The sequence below is a fragment of the Silurus aristotelis genome (genome assembly GCF_946808225.1).
Source record: "Silurus aristotelis genome assembly, chromosome: 3".
In the NCBI taxonomy this organism is placed as follows: Eukaryota; Metazoa; Chordata; class Actinopteri; order Siluriformes; family Siluridae; genus Silurus; species Silurus aristotelis.
Window position 1 is genome coordinate 2221051 of NC_139576.1, and position 18700 is coordinate 2239750.

Sequence of the window (18700 nt, forward strand, 5' to 3'; positions counted from 1 at the left end):
CTGGGAGCACGCTGGATTTCTTTTTTCTTTTTTTTTTTTTTAGAAGATGATTGATTTTTTTCTGGCCGCATCTCATTCGCGTTGACTCGACGCCTCGGCTTGCAGACTTTTGATTAATAAATTGATGAGTTAAAAAGCTGTATGAAGCCATTATATCTGTTTAGGATGCAGACTGTCATCAGTTACTGCTGCGGTTTGTAAGAACCCTTGAAGTGTATTTGAATAGTGTTTGTAGTGCCCGTGTGTGTGTGTGTGTGTGTGTGTGTGTGTGTGTGTGTGTGTGTGTGTGTGTGTGTGTGTGTGTGTGTGTGTGTGTATTAGCAGAGTTAGCGAGCAGCACACACTCCATATTATTGCTCATTATTTTCTCCTCAATACCACAATCCTGTCATGTTCGACTTTGTTGATCCCTCACAGCGTTCTGTAGGTGTTTATTGGATCATTTATAAATTTTATCTCTCTGGAATAATTCCAGTCAGGAACCAATTCTTGGGCTGTGAAGCTACGAATCAATGCTGAAGATATCTTCATTAACCCGTAAACATGAAGAAGATTAACATTTGCTGGTTTTCTTCCTGCCTTTTTTTCCTCTTTTAGCAAACTCGACCACGCCCACCCAGTCCCGCTACAGGATGGTGGTCCAGCGAGCAGCTGGCGGGGGTCAGGAGTGCCCTGATACACTGTTTGAGGAGAGAGAGTGTGAACCCCTTCCTCTTTGTCCCAGCTACAGGTCAGTGTAACACACTACAGTGCTCACTACAGGGTTCTACCTCATGTTAAACGTTAAACGCAAGTCATAGCAGAGTATCCACCATCATTCTACTGTACCAACTACTAAACAAAAGTGAACCCTAAAACTATGAGGACCCTAATGCATCAATGCTTCCACTGACCAATCACTGACCACCACTGCTCCAAATAACCAACATTGTATCTAATCATTAACCAAAGTTGTAGTTAGCAACCAATCACTGATCAACATTCTTCTTAACCCCAAAACACTGACCCAACATTGTTCTTAACAACCAAACACTGACCACCATTGTACATAATATTTGATGACTGAGCACCACTAAACAATCACTGACCAACCTTGTTTCTAACAACCAATAACTGATCACCATTGTCCATTGTACCGAATCACTGCCCATGACTGACTATCACTGAGCAGCGTTCTTCCTAACAGCCACTGACCACCATTGTTTCTAGTATTCAATTATTGACCAATAACTGACCAGACTTTTTGCTCTTATTCCACCACCTACCAATCACTGACCACCACTGTTCCTATTGACCAATCAGTGACAGCCACTGTTCCTAATAACCAATTACTGACCACCACTGTTCCTAATAACCAATTACTGACCACCACTGTTCCTAATAACCAATCACTGACCACCACTGTTTCTAATAACCAATCACTGACCAACACTGTTCCTAATAACCAATTACTGACCACCACTGTTCCTAATGACCAATCAGTGATAGCCACTGTTCCTAATGACCAATCAGTGATAGCCACTGTTCCTAATAACCAATCACTGACCACCACTGTTCCTAATAACCAATCAGTGACAGACACTGTTTCTAATGACCAATCACAGACCACTACTGTTCCTAATAACCAATCACTGACCACCACTGTTCCTAATGACCAATTACTGACCACCACTGTTCCTAATGACCAATCACTGACCACCACTGTTCCCAATGACCAATCACTGACCACCACTGTTCCTAATGACCAATTACTGACCACTACTGTTCCTAATGACCAATCACTGACCACCACTGTTCCTAATGACCAATTACTGACCACCACTGTTCATAATGACCAATCAGTGACAGCCACTGTTCATAATGACCAATCACTGACCACCACTGTTCATAATAACCAATCACTGACCACCACTGTTCCTAATAACCAATCACTGACCACCACTGTTCATAATGACCAATCAGTGACAGCCACTGTTCCTAATGACCAATCACTGACCACCACTGTTCCCAATGACCAATCACTGACCACCACTGTTCCTAATAACCAATCGCTGACCACCACTGTTCCTAATGACCAATTACTGACCACCACTGTTCCTAATAACCAATCACTGACCACCACTGTTCATAATGACCAATCAGTGACAGCCACTGTTCCTAATGACCAATCACTGACCACCACTGTTCCTAATAACCAATCACTGACCACCACTGTTCCTAATAACCAATTACTGACCACCACTGTTCCTAATAACCAATCACTGACCACCACTGTTCCTAATAACCAATTACTGACCACCACTGTTCCTAATAACCAATCACTGACCACCACTGTTCATAATGACCAATCACTGACCACCACTGTTCCTAATAACCAATCACTGACCACCACTGTTCCTAATGACCAATTACTGACCACCACTGTTCCTAATAACCAATCACTGACCACCACTGTTCCTAATAACCAATCACCGACCACCACTGTTCATAATGACCAATCAGTGACAGCCACTGTTCCTAATAACCAATCACTGACCACCACTGTTCATAATGACCAATCAGTGACAGACACTGTTTCTAATGACCAATCACTGACCACCACTGTTCCTAATAACCAATCAGTGACAGACACTGTTTCTAATGACCAATCACAGACCACTACTGTTCCTAATAACCAATCACTGACCACCACTGTTCCTAATAACCAATCAGTGACAGACACTGTTTCTAATGACCAATCACAGACCACTACTGTTCCTAATAACCAATCACTGACCACCACTGTTCCTAATGACCAATTACTGACCACCACTGTTCCTAATGACCAATCACTGACCACCACTGTTCCCAATGACCAATCACTGACCACCACTGTTCCTAATGACCAATTACTGACCACTACTGTTCCTAATGACCAATCACTGACCACCACTGTTCCTAATGACCAATTACTGACCACCACTGTTCCCAATGACCAATCACTGACCACCACTGTTCCTAATAACCAATCACTGACCACCACTGTTTCTAATGACCAATTACTGACCACCACTGTTCATAATGACCAATCACTGACCACCACTGTTCCTAATAACCAATCACTGACCACCACTGTTCCCAATGACCAATCACTGACCACCACTGTTCCTAATAACCAATCGCTGACCACCACTGTTCCTAATGACCAATTACTGACCACCACTGTTCCTAATAACCAATCACTGACCACCACTGTTCATAATGACCAATCAGTGACAGCCACTGTTCATAATGACCAATCACTGACCACCACTGTTCATAATAACCAATCACTGACCACCACTGTTCCTAATAACCAATCACTGACCACCACTGTTCATAATGACCAAGCAGTGACAGCCACTGTTCCTAATGACCAATCACTGACCACCACTGTTCCCAATGACCAATCACTGACCACCACTGTTCCTAATAACCAATCGCTGACCACCACTGTTCCTAATGACCAATTACTGACCACCACTGTTCCTAATAACCAATCACTGACCACCACTGTTCATAATGACCAATCAGTGACAGCCACTGTTCCTAATAACCAATCACTGACCACCACTGTTCCTAATAACCAATCACTGACCACCACTGTTCCTAATAACCAATTACTGACCACCACTGTTCCTAATAACCAATCACTGACCACCACTGTTCCTAATGACCAATTACTGACCACCACTGTTCCTAATAACCAATCACTGACCACCACTGTTCCTAATGACCAATCACTGACCACCACTGTTCCTAATAACCAATCACTGACCACCACTGTTCATAATGACCAATCAGTGACAGCCACTGTTCCTAATAATCAATCACTGACCACCACTGTTCATAATGACCAATCAGTGACAGCCACTGTTCCTAATGACCAATCACTGACCACCACTGTTCATAATGACCAATCAGTGACAGCCACTGTTCCTAATAATCAATCACTGACCACCACTGTTCATAATGACCAATCAGTGACAGCCACTGTTCCTAATAATCAATCACTGACCACCACTGTTCATAATGACCAATCAGTGACAGACACTGTTCCTAATAACCAATTACTGTTTACTGAGGGGCGTCTGAATGTTTACGCGTTCGGAAAATTAGGCTTCCGTGTTTTAATTCTATATTAAATGGCACGTCAGATTGTTTTTCATCAGTGTTCATCTTTCGCCGCGTAGCAACAATCACGCTTCAGTTTCCTTTCACTTCCTTGTCCACTTCCTCTCCTGTATTACACACCGCTGCATGCTCTAATTAGCGAACAAACTTTTCTCAGCGGCCTTCAACAGATGAATATGTTCAAGAAATAGACTTCCACACTACAGACAAATATGATCACCCATGCAGGGAAACTGCATCTAGAAGATATCATCATCTTCAGCACCATCATCATCATCATCATCATCATTATCAGTGTAGTAAATAAAACGTCAAACTCGACCACAAAAAAGTGATTTGGTGAACAGTAACAAAGTCAATGTAACGCAGTAATTTGTTTCTGCAGTTACGTAGCTTTTTTCATGTATCTGTTCTTTACTGAAGTGTTTACATGCGGTGAGATTTTTACTGTAACTTCACTACATTTCATAATCAAATATTTTACTTTTTACTCGACTACATGTAGTGAAATCAGTCATTATTTTTTATTTATGAGGATAAAAACGTAACTGGTGAAACACGCAGCGAGTCACCAATCAGGGTCGAGCGCACGCTCTGAACAGGTGTTCTAATTGGCACTTGGTGCATCTACTGATCACCAACATACAGTTCAGCATCAGTTTAACATCAAGCAGATGAAGTGATGAATGATGAAGAAACTCCAAACTCAAACTTACCATTTTTATTGAAGTTGTAGAAAAGAAGGTTTTGAGTTCATGATAATTCAGTGTTTGAGTCATTAATATCATTCTATTAATAGATCAGTGTGCTGAGAGTCCCATTCAAATCTTTACACAGAAACTGAGGTGATTAAGTAAAGAGTCTTGTGATAAAAATGATCATAGGAACATTATAGTTATAATAAATTATAGTACTTAAGTGCTTTTGAAGTACCAGGAAAGAGCTAAAAAAGTATAGGTGTTTGTGTGAAAATGAGCATCCTAATAGAGTTATGGATCTATTCATGGTGTTTAGTTTATCCATAGCTCTTGTCCTTCACCTCCTTTATTTATTTTTAGTACACATAAAAACCACAAAAGAGGCATTGGTCTAGCTTTATTTCTTTAGCGCTTTATTTGTCCTAGTTTATGACTCAATAGGTCTCATCGTAACATCGATCCCAAAAAAATCACGTTAAACTGCATGATTTGTGACAATTTTGTATCTTATAATAATGCAGATTCTGTAAAAAGTATCAATTAGCCATTCGTGCTCTAAGCTCTGCCCACTTCACATTCATGCTATGTAATATATCTATTAAAAAAAGGTTGTTTCCTGTGTAACGGAATCATAAGCCAGCGGTCCCCAAACTTTTTTGCGCCACGGACCAGTTTAATGTCGGACAATATTTTCACGGACCGGCCTTTAATGTGTGGTGGATAAATACAACAAAATAAAATGATACGACCACTGTGTTGTTTTTTGTTTATTTTGATCGCTTGGGGGTTTGAATTTAGTGGTAATGTATTATGCGTTAGCGGCAAAGCTCCTTTAAGAAGGTAGCGGATGGAGGTAAGACATGTGAACGAGGCATCATGACCTGCATCAAGAGTGAGTCATAGACACATGTGGAGGAGAAAATCCGGTCATTTTCCAAAATAAAACATCGTTCAAAATCAGATCATAAATAATCACAGAAATAATGTAAGTTACGTATTCTTTCTGTGCGGCCCGGTACCAACTGACCTACGGACCGGGGTAAGGGGACCGTCAGAATCACTGACTTACATTTTATTATTTATTTTTTGTCCATGAATATGTATTATCCCCAATAGTCTATTCTCTGCTTTTCTCTGGGTTGTGCTGCTTCCTGAAGTGTAAGTTTATGTAAAAGAGGTTAGAATCTATTCAGTCATATTTCAGACGTCACATCACATGTTGCCGGGGTCGAAATCTGCCGGGAAATAATTCAGAATCAGCACTACTATTGGTTACTATTGGTTTTAACCAATCAGATTGCGACTTGGTGACTCTGAGGCCCTCGAGCAGGCGTACAATAGCGTCAGCATTTTCTCATCCTTTTATTACGCAGTTAGAGATCGTCACTAGTCAGAGCTCTGTAGCAAACTGCACAAACGAAAAAGGAGAAGAAACCGAGAGACATTTACAAAATGCGCTTTTTAAGTAAAGCTGAACATCGTGAGGTCGCCAAAACAGTTTAAAACTATCGTTCAGCTTTTTCATGTTTATACTTTGAACAAAAACACACTTCATTTCAAATCCCCAGGAAAACCGTAATGCAATAAAATGCAGGAACTCCGGGGTGATGTGACGAGGTGAATATCGATGCTTCTGCTGGACATGATGTACGTGGAGGTGTAGTTGTGGCTCCAGTGAAAGGAAATGTGTTGAATTGTGTTCATTGTGTTTCTTGCTTTAGTGATGATGTTCATTCACACTGTATGAGATTCCTGCAGCGCTCTGTTCTACTGCACTGCTCTATAACACTGACGTCTGTATCCATGGCGTCATAATGATGGTTTTAAGAGGTGGATTGATCCAAGAAGGACACCACTGAAGGCCTGGGGGTTCAAACTTTAAAATATTTTTTTCCCCATAAAATTTCTTTTTGAAGTGAAAATCATTTCTTGATCTTTTTGGATGCCAGGAAGCAAATGCTGTTCACATCTCCCTGATCAGCTTCACTGTTCTCCAGCTCTTCCAGCGTTTTAAATTCGGTCACAGCTGTAATTACAAACACAGCTTGTTTACACTATGTGATGCATGAGGCATGTTTAACTTTGTGTGGATATTTATGCATTCATGCACCGTATCAACTCTTGAACTCTCATTTGTATGTTAAATGGAAACGTCTAAGTGATTTCAGCCTTTGGCAACAGTCAAGGTGTTTGTTAAGCCGAGCGAAGCGGGGCCGACTGCCTGACTGTTTCCCTCTCACAGGTGGAGGCCACACAAGTGGCAGGCGTGTACGCTGGTGCCGGATTCACTCAGACAGGGAACACTGGGAGAGGTGGAAACATGTGGAAGAGGCCTGGAGAAGAGAGGTAACACACACATATTTACCCATACCCATATTAGGGTCGACAGGGTGACACTGAAACAAACAAACAAACAAACAAACAAACAAACAAACATATAAATACACAACCAAGCAATGTTTTAAAACAGAGAAAATTCAATGTTAAGAAAATATATATTTTTATAACACAATCACTGTCACACTCAATGCTATACACCTATCACCTATTCAATCATCTCTAAACTGTAAATAAAGCTGACATATCCGGCTCTAGGGGGCGCTATGCTCTCCTCTACTTAAACATCCCACATTTAGTCCATTTGATTTTATAATAATCTCCACTTTTATGGGAAATCTGTTTGTCTGTCTGCCTACCTGTCTGTCTGTCTGTCTGTCTGTCTGTCTGTCTGTCTGTCTGTCTGCCTACCTGTCTGTCTGTCGTCCTGCCTGCCTGCCTACCTCTCTGTCTGTCTGTCTGCCTACCTGTCTGTCTGCCTACCTGTCTGTCTGTCTGTCTGTCTGCCTACCTGTCTGTCTGTATGCCTACCTGTCTGTCTGTCTGTCTGCCTGCCTACCTGTCTGTCTGCCTACCTGTCTGTCTGCCTACCTGCCTGTCTGTCTGTCTGCCTGCCTGCCTGCCTACCTGCCTACTTGTCTGTCTGTCTGCCTACCTGTCTGCCTGGAAAATGTCATGTCAAAGTATCCAGAGACGTCCTGTGAGCCTCCAACTTTAGTGAGGAACCACATGGCCGGAAAAAGAAATCAGGCGTCCCAATACTTTTGGTGTATAGTGTATAATGGAACAGTGTTTTCTCCTGTACGTCACTACAACTCAATCCATATGTGAGAAGTTTCTTTTTGTGGTTTTTTTTGGCCATAACGGAGCAGGAATCACTTCATGAAATGTTGGAACCACGTTTGTTTAATAGGGTTGACATTTCCGTCGCTCTTCCCCCCCGTCGATACGGACGACTGTCGCGGGTCACATCGTGAGTGACTTCATTAAAATTAATGAGGTGATTCATTAGAAATGATAAAAAAATCAGGGAAAAGGAAGAAGCGTCATCTTATACAGGAGAAATATTAACATCTACAATCTGCAGATTTATCACCACACACACACACACACACACACACACACACATACACACACACACACACACACACACACACACACACAGTATAATAAGGAGCATAATAATGTCCACATTTATTTCTCATGTATTGTTTTCTTTTGAGTGAGATCAGTTACACTGTGTGAGCATGTGGATGCAGATGTGAAGTTATTATCAGGAATCTGAATTTCCACAGCGGGACGTTAAAATTCATCAACGTTTTTTATTATGATTTTTATTATTATTATTATTATTATTATTATTATTATTATTATTATATTTTTCTCTTTTTGTGTTCTTCCTTCTACATACTTTTTTATGTAATACAATCTCTCTCTCTCTCTCTCTCTTTCCTAATGTGGTTTATTGTTTTATTCCGTCATGTTTTTGTATCTGTTATGTGCGGGTTTTGCTACTGCTACAAATAATTAATGTAATATCTTTATTTTCATGTTTTATTTTAGAGCTTATAAGCAATACATTAGTAAAAGAATTTTAACGGTACACAGATAATAGTGCAGTGTGATTGGGTTCTTTTAGATATTAATATTGTGAATAATAGTGAAAAGATAAGTATACAGTGTGTATTAGTATTTAGACTTTTTCAGCCAGATGTGGTTCTTCCCCAAACTGTTACACGATGTGTGATTTTATATATATATATATATATATATATATATATATATATATATATATATATATATATATATATATATTTATTTTTATAAACGTTTATATAAAGTTGTATAACCCGAATGTATACATTGGTCCTTATAATTGAAAGTTTGATCCAGTGGCATGTCATGAGGAAGAAACCTTGAGACGTAAAAAGAAACCCATCTTCATCCTCAACACAGAAAGATTATATATTACACTTCTATCATTGTACAGTGACGGATGCTTACATGCACATCTGTACATCCAAACTGTAGACCTGAGCACATTGTAGCATACTGTTAATATTAATTCCAGTCTAAATCCATCCTCAAAGTTCTTCAGTTGCTCAGCTTTACACACACACACACACACACACACACACACACACACACACACACACACACACAGTCCAGCTGATCTATGGTCGTAACTGGTAGATCGGATTGTGAGTGAGGGGGAATGGGGACCTTATAAAGGGGAGAGGTAATTAGGGAACAGGTGTAGGTGATTAGTAGGAGGAGGACAGGTGTAGGTGATTAGTAGGAGGAGGACAGGTATAGGAGGAGGACAAGTGTAGGTGATTAGTAGGAGAAGGACAAGTGTAGGTGATTAGTAGGAGAAGGACAGGTGTAGCTGATTAGTAGGAGGAGGACAGGTGTAGCTGATTAGTAGGAGGAGGAGGACAGGTATAGGAGGAGGACAGGTGTAGCTGATTAGTAGGAGGAGGACAGGTGTAGGTGATTAGTAGGAGGAGGACAGGTATAGGAGGAGGACAGGTGTAGGTGATTAGTAGGAGGAGGACAGGTGTAGGTGATTAGTAGAAGGAGGACAGGTGTAGGTGATTAGTAGGAGGAGGACAGGTGTAGGTGATTAGTAGGAGGAGGACAGGTGTAGGTGATTAGTAGGAGGAGGACAGGTGTAGGTGATTAGTAGGAGGAAGAGGCTGAGTGAGAGTGTGAGCTTTGGAGGATCAGCTGTAAAAGTCAGCTGTCCCAATACTTTTGGGACACAAGCTACAAATGTACATTCGGATAAAAACTAGCATCAGCACATTGGCATGGACGCTACCTATTCAGAATCCTAGCTAGCCGTATATCTGTGTTTATGCTAATTAATTTTATTTTTCAGATAAACGTTACAGCACAGTGAATATTTAGCTCGAAACACGGGGTCAGAATGCAGGGTGAGCCATGGTACAGAAAGGGCTGAGGGCCTTACTTAAGGGCCCGCCAGTGCGGTGCCGGGGATGGAACCCTGACATTCTGATCAGAGCCTTCGCTTCTGGTTGTGTCGAGGTACTTATAGAAAAGCCTTACACCTGTACCTAACACGGATAAAGCACTTCACAGTGTGGAGTTGTGTAATCGTCTGCACTTTTTTAGAAAGAAAAGAAAAAAAGAGCGACACCCGAGGCTGAGCCGGGGTTGATGTCTAGCGTGATAGCTAAGCGCTAGCTCACCGCTGTTCACGCGGCTGTCGTAAAGCCCTTATAGCGAGTCGTTTAATAGAAATTTGATTCTCCAATTACAGACTTTTATTAGAATCTGGTGTAGAGCAGTCAGTGGGATGAGAGAAGGCAGTGTGTGTGTGTGTGTGTGTGTGTGTGTGTGTGTGTGTGTGTGTGTAGCCCCCGAGTCTGTGCTGTTAACGAGAGTGAGACGGAAAGGTAAAAAAAAACCACGAGAGAAAAAGTTTGACGAGTTCTTTTCTGAAGGGGTGAGAAAAGTTCCCCGGCGTGTCCTTTTGAGCAGTCAGCAAACACTGTCACCTCTGTAAGCGCCTGCATTATTAAAGCTGATGCTTGTGACAAGTCGGGATAAGAATAAAATCCTAATGACTCCGATTGCACAGGGAGAGAAGAGCAAGTGCTACACAGATGGAGAAAAGAGAGACAGACAGAAAGAGAGACAGACAGCGGGAAAGGAAATAATTGTGCTAAAAATGGACAATGCCGTCACCTCGTCTGTTCCAGGGGACACAAAGCAGGAGAGAAGAGAGGAACTCGACCTCACGGAGACAAGGAGCTTCTTTTCACCTGCACTTTTTTTAGCTCGGATTTGGATTTGGCTGTGATGCGCTACGCAGCGGTAAACAGGCGCTGCCTCGTCTGCCTCGCTTCCTTCTGTCTCTTGAAGGAAATCGAAACTGCTGGACAAAGTAAAGGTTTTGAGAGTTTCACAGCACTGACACTGGAGACTCCTTCTGTATGTGTTCAATACGCATCTGTCCTACCTCTTTTTCCTGCTTTGTTCCTGCTTCAAACTTCTGCCTTTTTTTCTCACGTCTAATTCCTCCTTCTACCTCCTTCCCGGCTTTACTTCCTGCTTCTTACTTGTCACTCTCATGTCTATTCTTTCTTCCTCTTTTCTGTTTTTACTTTCTGCTTTTTACCGCCTCCATTTTCTACATTTTTAGTATTATTTTGCACATTTCTATCTTTCTTTTTTTTTTTTTCGTCTTGTCTTTATGGTCCTTTTTTTCCCCCTCTTTTTAACCTGTAAATGTTAAACGTCTGCCTTTTCTCTGTCTCTACTTTATTCAGCATCTACTCCTCTCCTGCCTTATGCAGTCTTTCCCTCACACAGAAAAAAGCCTTCATTAGCCATGAATTCAGGATTCTTTCCGCGAGGAATCTCGATTTATTTCTGTCCCACTTCAGTGAGTGTGAAATAAAAGCCAAATGATCCACAATGTATTCAGGACGACACCATCAGAGAATTTCCTCCAGTCTCAAACTTCCTCTAATTCCTCCCACGAGCCTAAGTTTCGCCAAACCTCATGAATCTGTATCAGTCTTTTTCCTCACGCATCAAGAACTATGTGTGTGTGTGTGTGTGTGTGTGTGTGTGTGTGTGTGTGTGTTAAAAGCGAAGTCTGATTTAATATTTGAAACCCATGTGGCCACCAGCACCTGCATTAACATTCATTACAGTTCAGTATTTCATCGATGTAATTGCTGGTACTTCCTGTTTATTTTCTGTAATGACTTCCTGTTTCTTTCCAACTTGTACTTCCTGTGATTACCTATTCCTGTTTTTCTTTCCTTCCTGTTCCACTGATCTATCTCTGTATTCCTGTTTACATCCTGTCTGTACTTTTCACTGTTTTATTTCATTCATTTTTGTTCTCTAGCACAACTTCCTGTTTCTGTCCTATCTACTTCCTGCTACTTTTCTAACTCAACTTCCTGCAAACCCCCCCCCCCCCCAATTGTAGCATACTGGAGATATTCAATTTATTTATTTATTTATTTATTTATTTATTTATTTATTTATTTATTTAATTACTTACTTATTATTATTTAAAATTAATCTTTACAATTTTACCAAGAGATTTTATAATGTTTCAAAATTTAGCTTTAAAACCAAACAATTTTTACCATTTAAAAATAGGAGGATTTCTATTAAATTAAATGCCTTAGAAAAGTCAATGAAGATTATAAAACCATCGTCTTCTAATGGACAATTCTGTAATCCAGAAGATCAAACACTAAAGGAATATTGTTGTGTGTAGATCTTCCCTTCATGAAACCGGATTGGAAATCGCTTATGATTTTATGTAAATACATTTTTTTTATCTATTAGCATATATAAGGGTTACAATTTTATAATCGGTGTTTAATAATGTGATTGGCCTGAAGTTATTTACATTTTGAAGTCCATATCAGATTGGGGAATTAAAGTTAATATACATTGTTTCATAGTGGGAGGGAATTTTATAGTCTCAGTTACTGTAATAAAAAATTGGCGTAAGATTTGTTTAAAAACAAACTACCTACTGATTTATTCAACTCATCAGCATCACAGAGCTCTACAAATTCATCTTCGATATGGAGAACCAGATCTTTAACATGGTTGAAAAACAGGATGTTGCATCCTCCAAGGAAAAGGTTGAGGAATATAAGTTATTGTAAAAAGAGACAACTTCCTTAGTGATCAGAGCTGGATCTGTAATTAGCTGGTCCTGGATCAATAAGGCTTTGATTAAAGTTTTATTTTCCTTCTTTTCTCCAACCGACAGAAGTATGAGGAACTTCTTTCTCCCTGCTCGATCCATTTGCCCTGGAGCTGATAAAAACCCCTTCAGCCTTACAAAGATACATTTCATCAAGTTTGTTTGGAAGATTTTGTAGGTTCTGTTTATGATTATCAGTTGGTGGGGTTTTATTATAATATGTCTTTCTTTAATAATATTAATTTCAGATAATCTATTACTTCTATTGAGCGTTTTGCCATATTGCATTGAATATTCCCGCATTTTAAATCAAAGGAATTTCCAGTTAGAAATATAGGATATAATGGATTTATCAGACATCACCTTAGAGAGTATGCCCCAATACCTTCACTAAACGGTTTTATTTTAATAAACTAGAATTGAATTTTCAGTACCTTTTATTCCGTCTGCTAACATCAGGGGGTTTAAATCTCAATTTAAGAGCAGCATGATCTGTGAGAAGAGCTGCTGACATAAAACAGTCATCAACACAATTCATCACAGAAACTGAAATCAACCAAAAATCTATTCTGGATGAATATTGTATAGTGTGGGGATTTTTAAATCACCAGGGATCTAATCAATTGTTCTAATCAATCTAATCATCTTTCCGTTCTGTTCCGTCACAGCCATAATTAACTATAATCACACTTTGATAAATGGGTTTAAGGCTTTGGAAACGTCTGTTTTAAATTAAATTGTTAGAACCGTAAACATTAATCAAAATATAATACTGATCATCCATATTCAGGACACAAATTAGCCAGAGAGCATTATTGCTAAATCTAGATATCACTAGTTTCCCAGGTGAGTTGCAAAACAAGAGCCACACCTGCTGATCTAGTGGACCCGTGATCAAAGAGTTTATCTTTTATTTATCTTTTATCTTTTTATTTAATCTCCCACTGGTTTACCCAACATTTTCCATCCTCTTGTTCTGAGTGCGTTTCCTGCAAACAAACTAAGTGTGTTTTTTTCGCTCTTGGAAAACAAAAAATAATGATATCCTCTTAGTGATCTCTCTTAAGCCCCTAGCATTAAGTGAAATACAAGAAAAAACAACCGCCAGCAAATATTACCAACAGTCACACAGTCTAAGCTTAAAAAAGGACGAAGAAAAAAAGCCCAAACAGCCACTGTCCCTTGAATGTCCCTGAACTTAATACAGATAAACCTTCCAATCAGCTCTTATCATCTACAACTCTAAAGTGAAAAAAGACCTTTCAAACCTTAAACATCAAAGCCTTTGGCTTGAACGTATACCTTGTATGCTCCTAAGTAGTTCTGGGTCCGTTAATGTATCCAGCACCACCTCTGTGATATCCCCCTCCTCCAGCATCCCTTGCTTCTTTTATCCTGGGCTACGGTGCAGCTCGGGTCTCCCTGTCAGCTTTGCGAAGATCTTCGATGAAGCTGATATGAAGTTCTCAGCAGATCACATGATCCATGGTCATCGTCCACAGCGCATCCCGGGTGTATTTATTCTCTGGGTGAATTAGACAATGACCTGCCTGGTTTTGTTTTCTTCTCGTCGACCTATTCGATGGACCGAGTCCACGATGCGATTGATGCTTGAGGACCACGGTGGGTAAATTTTCACCAGTAGTTTAGATTCCACCGGAGCTTGTATCGCTCAAGTGCTAAGACACGTTCCTTAAACTCTGCGTCGTCTTTCTTCAAAGCAGAAACTTCCCAAACAGAAGATTCAAACTGAGTCTTACTGTCTTCGATTTCTTCCTTGTCAGTTAACATGATGGAGATCCGGTCCGCCATCTTCCCCGGACTCCCTGCATGCTGGAGATATCTAATTCCTGTTTCTTTCCTGCTTGTTTCATACCCCAACTTCCTGTTTTGATCTGCACTTCCTGTATTTTTATCGCTTTGAAAATATCTACTTCCTGTTTCCCTGCTTGTGTTTCCTGATTCCCTCCTGTCTACCATTTCTACATACTCCTTCTATCCTTCCACATCTTCTTTAATCATTTACAGTGCTGCTTCTTTCTTGCCTCTCGTTCTACTTCCTGCCTCTCTGGTTTGTACTTCCTGCCACATTCGCATTTACAATTTTCCTGCTATTTTTCTTGCTTATTTTTTCCCTACATTCCTGCCTGTATTTCCGTTCTGTTTCCTCATCCTACTTCCTGGTTCTTTCCCGTCTTTGCTTCCTGTTTTCCTTTTCCTTTTTCCTCTCTCAGCTTCCTGTTTCTTCACTTCTTTTTTGCTCTTTTTTTAACATAATAAGTGACTTGGTTCACAACACAATGCAACATAACACAGTACAAATCACAGCATAATACACATCACAACACAATACAGTGCAACACAACACAGCACAGTGCAACATGACACATAACAAATTACAGCATAACACAACACAAGACAGACCAACACAATACATCACACCACAACAGAATGCAACACATCACAGCACAACACAACACAGTGCAACATGACACATAACAAATTACAGCATAACACAACACAAGACAGACCAACACAATACATCACACCACAACAGAATGCAACACATCACAGCACAACACAACACAGTGCAACATGACACATAACAAATTACAACATAACACAACACAAAACAACAACGTACCGCATACTAGAATGCAACACAGGATAATACAACACAACACAACACAGTGCAACATGACACAGTAAAATTACAGCATAATACAACACAAAACAACACAGTACAACAAACACTCCAGAATGCAACACAACACAGTACAACACAACACAGTACAACACAACACTCCAGAATGCAACACAACACAGCACATCAAACCAGAATGCAACACAACACAGTACAACACAACACTCCAGAATGCAACACAAAACAGCACATCAAACCAGAATGCAACACAACACAGTACAACACAACACAACACTCCAGAATGCAACACAACACAGTACAACACAACACAGTACAATACAACACTCCAGTATGCAACACAACACAGTACAACACAACACAGTACAACACAACACAACACTCCAGTATGCAACACAACACAGTACAACACAACACAACGCTCCAGTATGCAACACAACACAGTACAACACAACGCTCCAGTATGCAACACAACACAGTACAACACAACACAATGCTCCAGTATGCAACACAGCACAGTACAACACAACACAACACAACGCTCCAGAATGCAACACAACACAGTACAACACAACACAGTACAACACAAAACAGTACAACACAACACTCCAGAATGCAACACAACACAGTACAACACACCGGAATCCAACACAGCACAACACAACACAGCACAGCACACTGCAACACAACACACACAACACACACAACACAATGTTAAATGTGTGGAGTAGAACATTAGAAGGCTGCATTAGTAGGAAGGAAGAAGAAAAACAGCTTCACAGAATCACCTGAGAAAATAACTGCTGCCTGAAGTGTATAATTTTCCATCATTCAGCATGAAGATGTAAAACGGAGTTAAAAAGAAACTGAAGGGAGGCTGAGAGACGAGAAATAAACAGACTGATGGCATTTATTCTGCACAGCAGGACAGAAACATCCAGGTAGAGACGTGAGATTAAAGATGAACAGATGAGCTGGTTTTCTAACGCAGTTTTCACTTTTTTCCTCCTCTACTGGTCTTTAAACTCATTCTGCATTTAATCATTTTGTGCCGATATCTACTTCCTGTTTCTATCCTTTGTGTACGTCCTGTTTTTCATCTACTTCATTTTTAGATAGATAGATAGATAGATAGATAGATAGATAGATAGATAGATAGATAGATAGATAGATAGATAGATAGATAGATAGAGAGAGAGATAGAGAGAGAGATAGATAGAGAGAGAGATAGAGAGAGAGAGAGATAGATAGATAGATAGATAGATAGATAGATAGATAGATAGATAGATAGATAGATAGATAGATAGATTGATTGATTGATTGATTGATTGATTGATTGATTGACAGGAGCCTGTTGTCCCTCACTGTCTCCAATCTGTCCAGTTTGTGTCTGATTATGTATTCGGCCTTGTGGATGATTTTATTGATCTTGCCTGCATTCCTGGCACTGATGCTGCTCCCCCAGCAGACCACAGCAATAGAAAGGGCACTCGCCACAACAGACTGATAAAACATTTCCAGCGTCCTGCTGCATGCATTGTAATAAATTCTGCTCAACCCCGTCTTATACACAGCATCAGTGTTGGTCCTTCAGTCCAATCTGCTGTTCATGATAGTAATGGGTTTAATCACAGCTTTACACTACCTAAAGTCCACTACAGTCACTTTCACACTTTCCAAAATCCCCCACCGTCTTCTTCACGCTTTCCAAAATCCACTACTGTCTCCTTTACACTTCCTAAAGGCCACTATCGTCTCCTTTACACTTCCTAAAGTCCTCTATCGTCTCCTTCACTCTTCCCAAAATCCACCACCGTCTCTGTTACACTTTCTGAGGCCACTACCGTCTCCTTCTCACTTCCTAAAATCCACTACCATCTCCTTTATACTTTGTAAAATCCACTACCGTCTCCTTTACATTTCCTAGGGTCCACCACCGTCTCATTTACACTTCCTAAAGTCCACCACTGTCTCCTTTACACTTCCTAAAGTCCACTACCGTCTCCTTCACGCTTTCCAAAATGCACTACCATGTCCTTTACACTTCCTAAAATTCACTACCATGTCCTTTACACTTCCTAAAATTCACTACCATGTCCTTTACACTTCCTAAAGTCCACTACCATCTCCTTTGCATTTCCTAGAGTCCATCACCGTCTCCTTTACACTTTCTAGAGTTCACCACCGTCTTCTTTACACTTCCTAAAATCCACCACCGTCTCCTTTACACTTTCTAGAGTCCACTAATGTCTCCTTTACTCTACCTAAAGTCCACTACCATCTCCTTTACACTTCCCAAAGTCCACTACCGTCTCCTTCACACTTTCCAAAATGCACTACCGTCTCCTTCACACTTCCTAAAGTTCACTACCGTCTCCTTGGTTTTCATGATATTCAGGAGCCAGTGGCACCACTCCCCAAAGCTGTCCAGAAGTCCTCAATACTACGACTCCTGTCCATCCCTAATACACACAACCACCACCTGACATAACATTTTTATACTTTGTGTATTTCCTGTTTTTCCTGCTTATGCCTCTGAATCCTGGGCATCTCTACTTCCTGTTTCTTTCCCTGCCCTTGTTTCCTGCTTGTTTACTACACCAACTTCTCTTCCTTATCAACTTCCTGTTTCTTTCCCATTCTTCCTTCCTGATTCCTTCCTGTCTGAGTTTCATGGTTTTTTTTCTACATCCTGATTATTTTCTCTCTTTATGTCCTGTTTCTTTTCCTGCTAATGCTTCCTGTAAACTTCTACTTTAAATCCCAGCCACAGCGAGCTACAATAAAGGCTTCTGCCAAATTTCATAAATGTAAATGAAGAAAGAACATCATCTGGTTTATATCTGTTTAATGTTTTATATACATAAAAGCATTTTATTACTTTCTGCCTGATTGTGATATAAATTAATTAAAATGAGGTCATAAAAACTGCTTTTGCATAAAAGGAAGTCACAGGTGAGAAAACATAATAAATGCAGGACTTTAGACTGGAACGTCATGCTCTCAGGTGATGACTGAAACCTGCAATGGAGGAAAACTAATTATTTCCTTGTGCGAAATAATTTCATCAGCCGTGCCATCATTTCATCATTTTGTCCTTTTTCACAGCCAAAAAAAATGATCGATTCAGGTTTTTATTTG

At 40.2% G+C, this 18700-nt stretch overlaps 1 protein-coding gene across 4 annotated transcripts in view; it reads left to right on the forward strand.

Moving 5' to 3' along the window:
- Window positions 1-18700, forward strand: part of thsd7ba (thrombospondin, type I, domain containing 7Ba) — a 291739-nt gene that overhangs the window by 192414 nt on the left and 80625 nt on the right. For all 4 annotated transcript variants that reach the window (XR_014532628.1, XM_083536063.1, XM_083536062.1 and 1 more), the window contains 2 exons: window positions 598-730; window positions 7093-7196. Coding sequence is in view for 3 of the 4 variants with exons in the window: in XM_083536063.1 (XP_083392189.1) it covers window positions 598-730; window positions 7093-7196 (237 nt within the window). In the remaining variant the exon portion in view is untranslated. The remainder of the gene's footprint in view (window positions 1-597; window positions 731-7092; window positions 7197-18700) is intronic.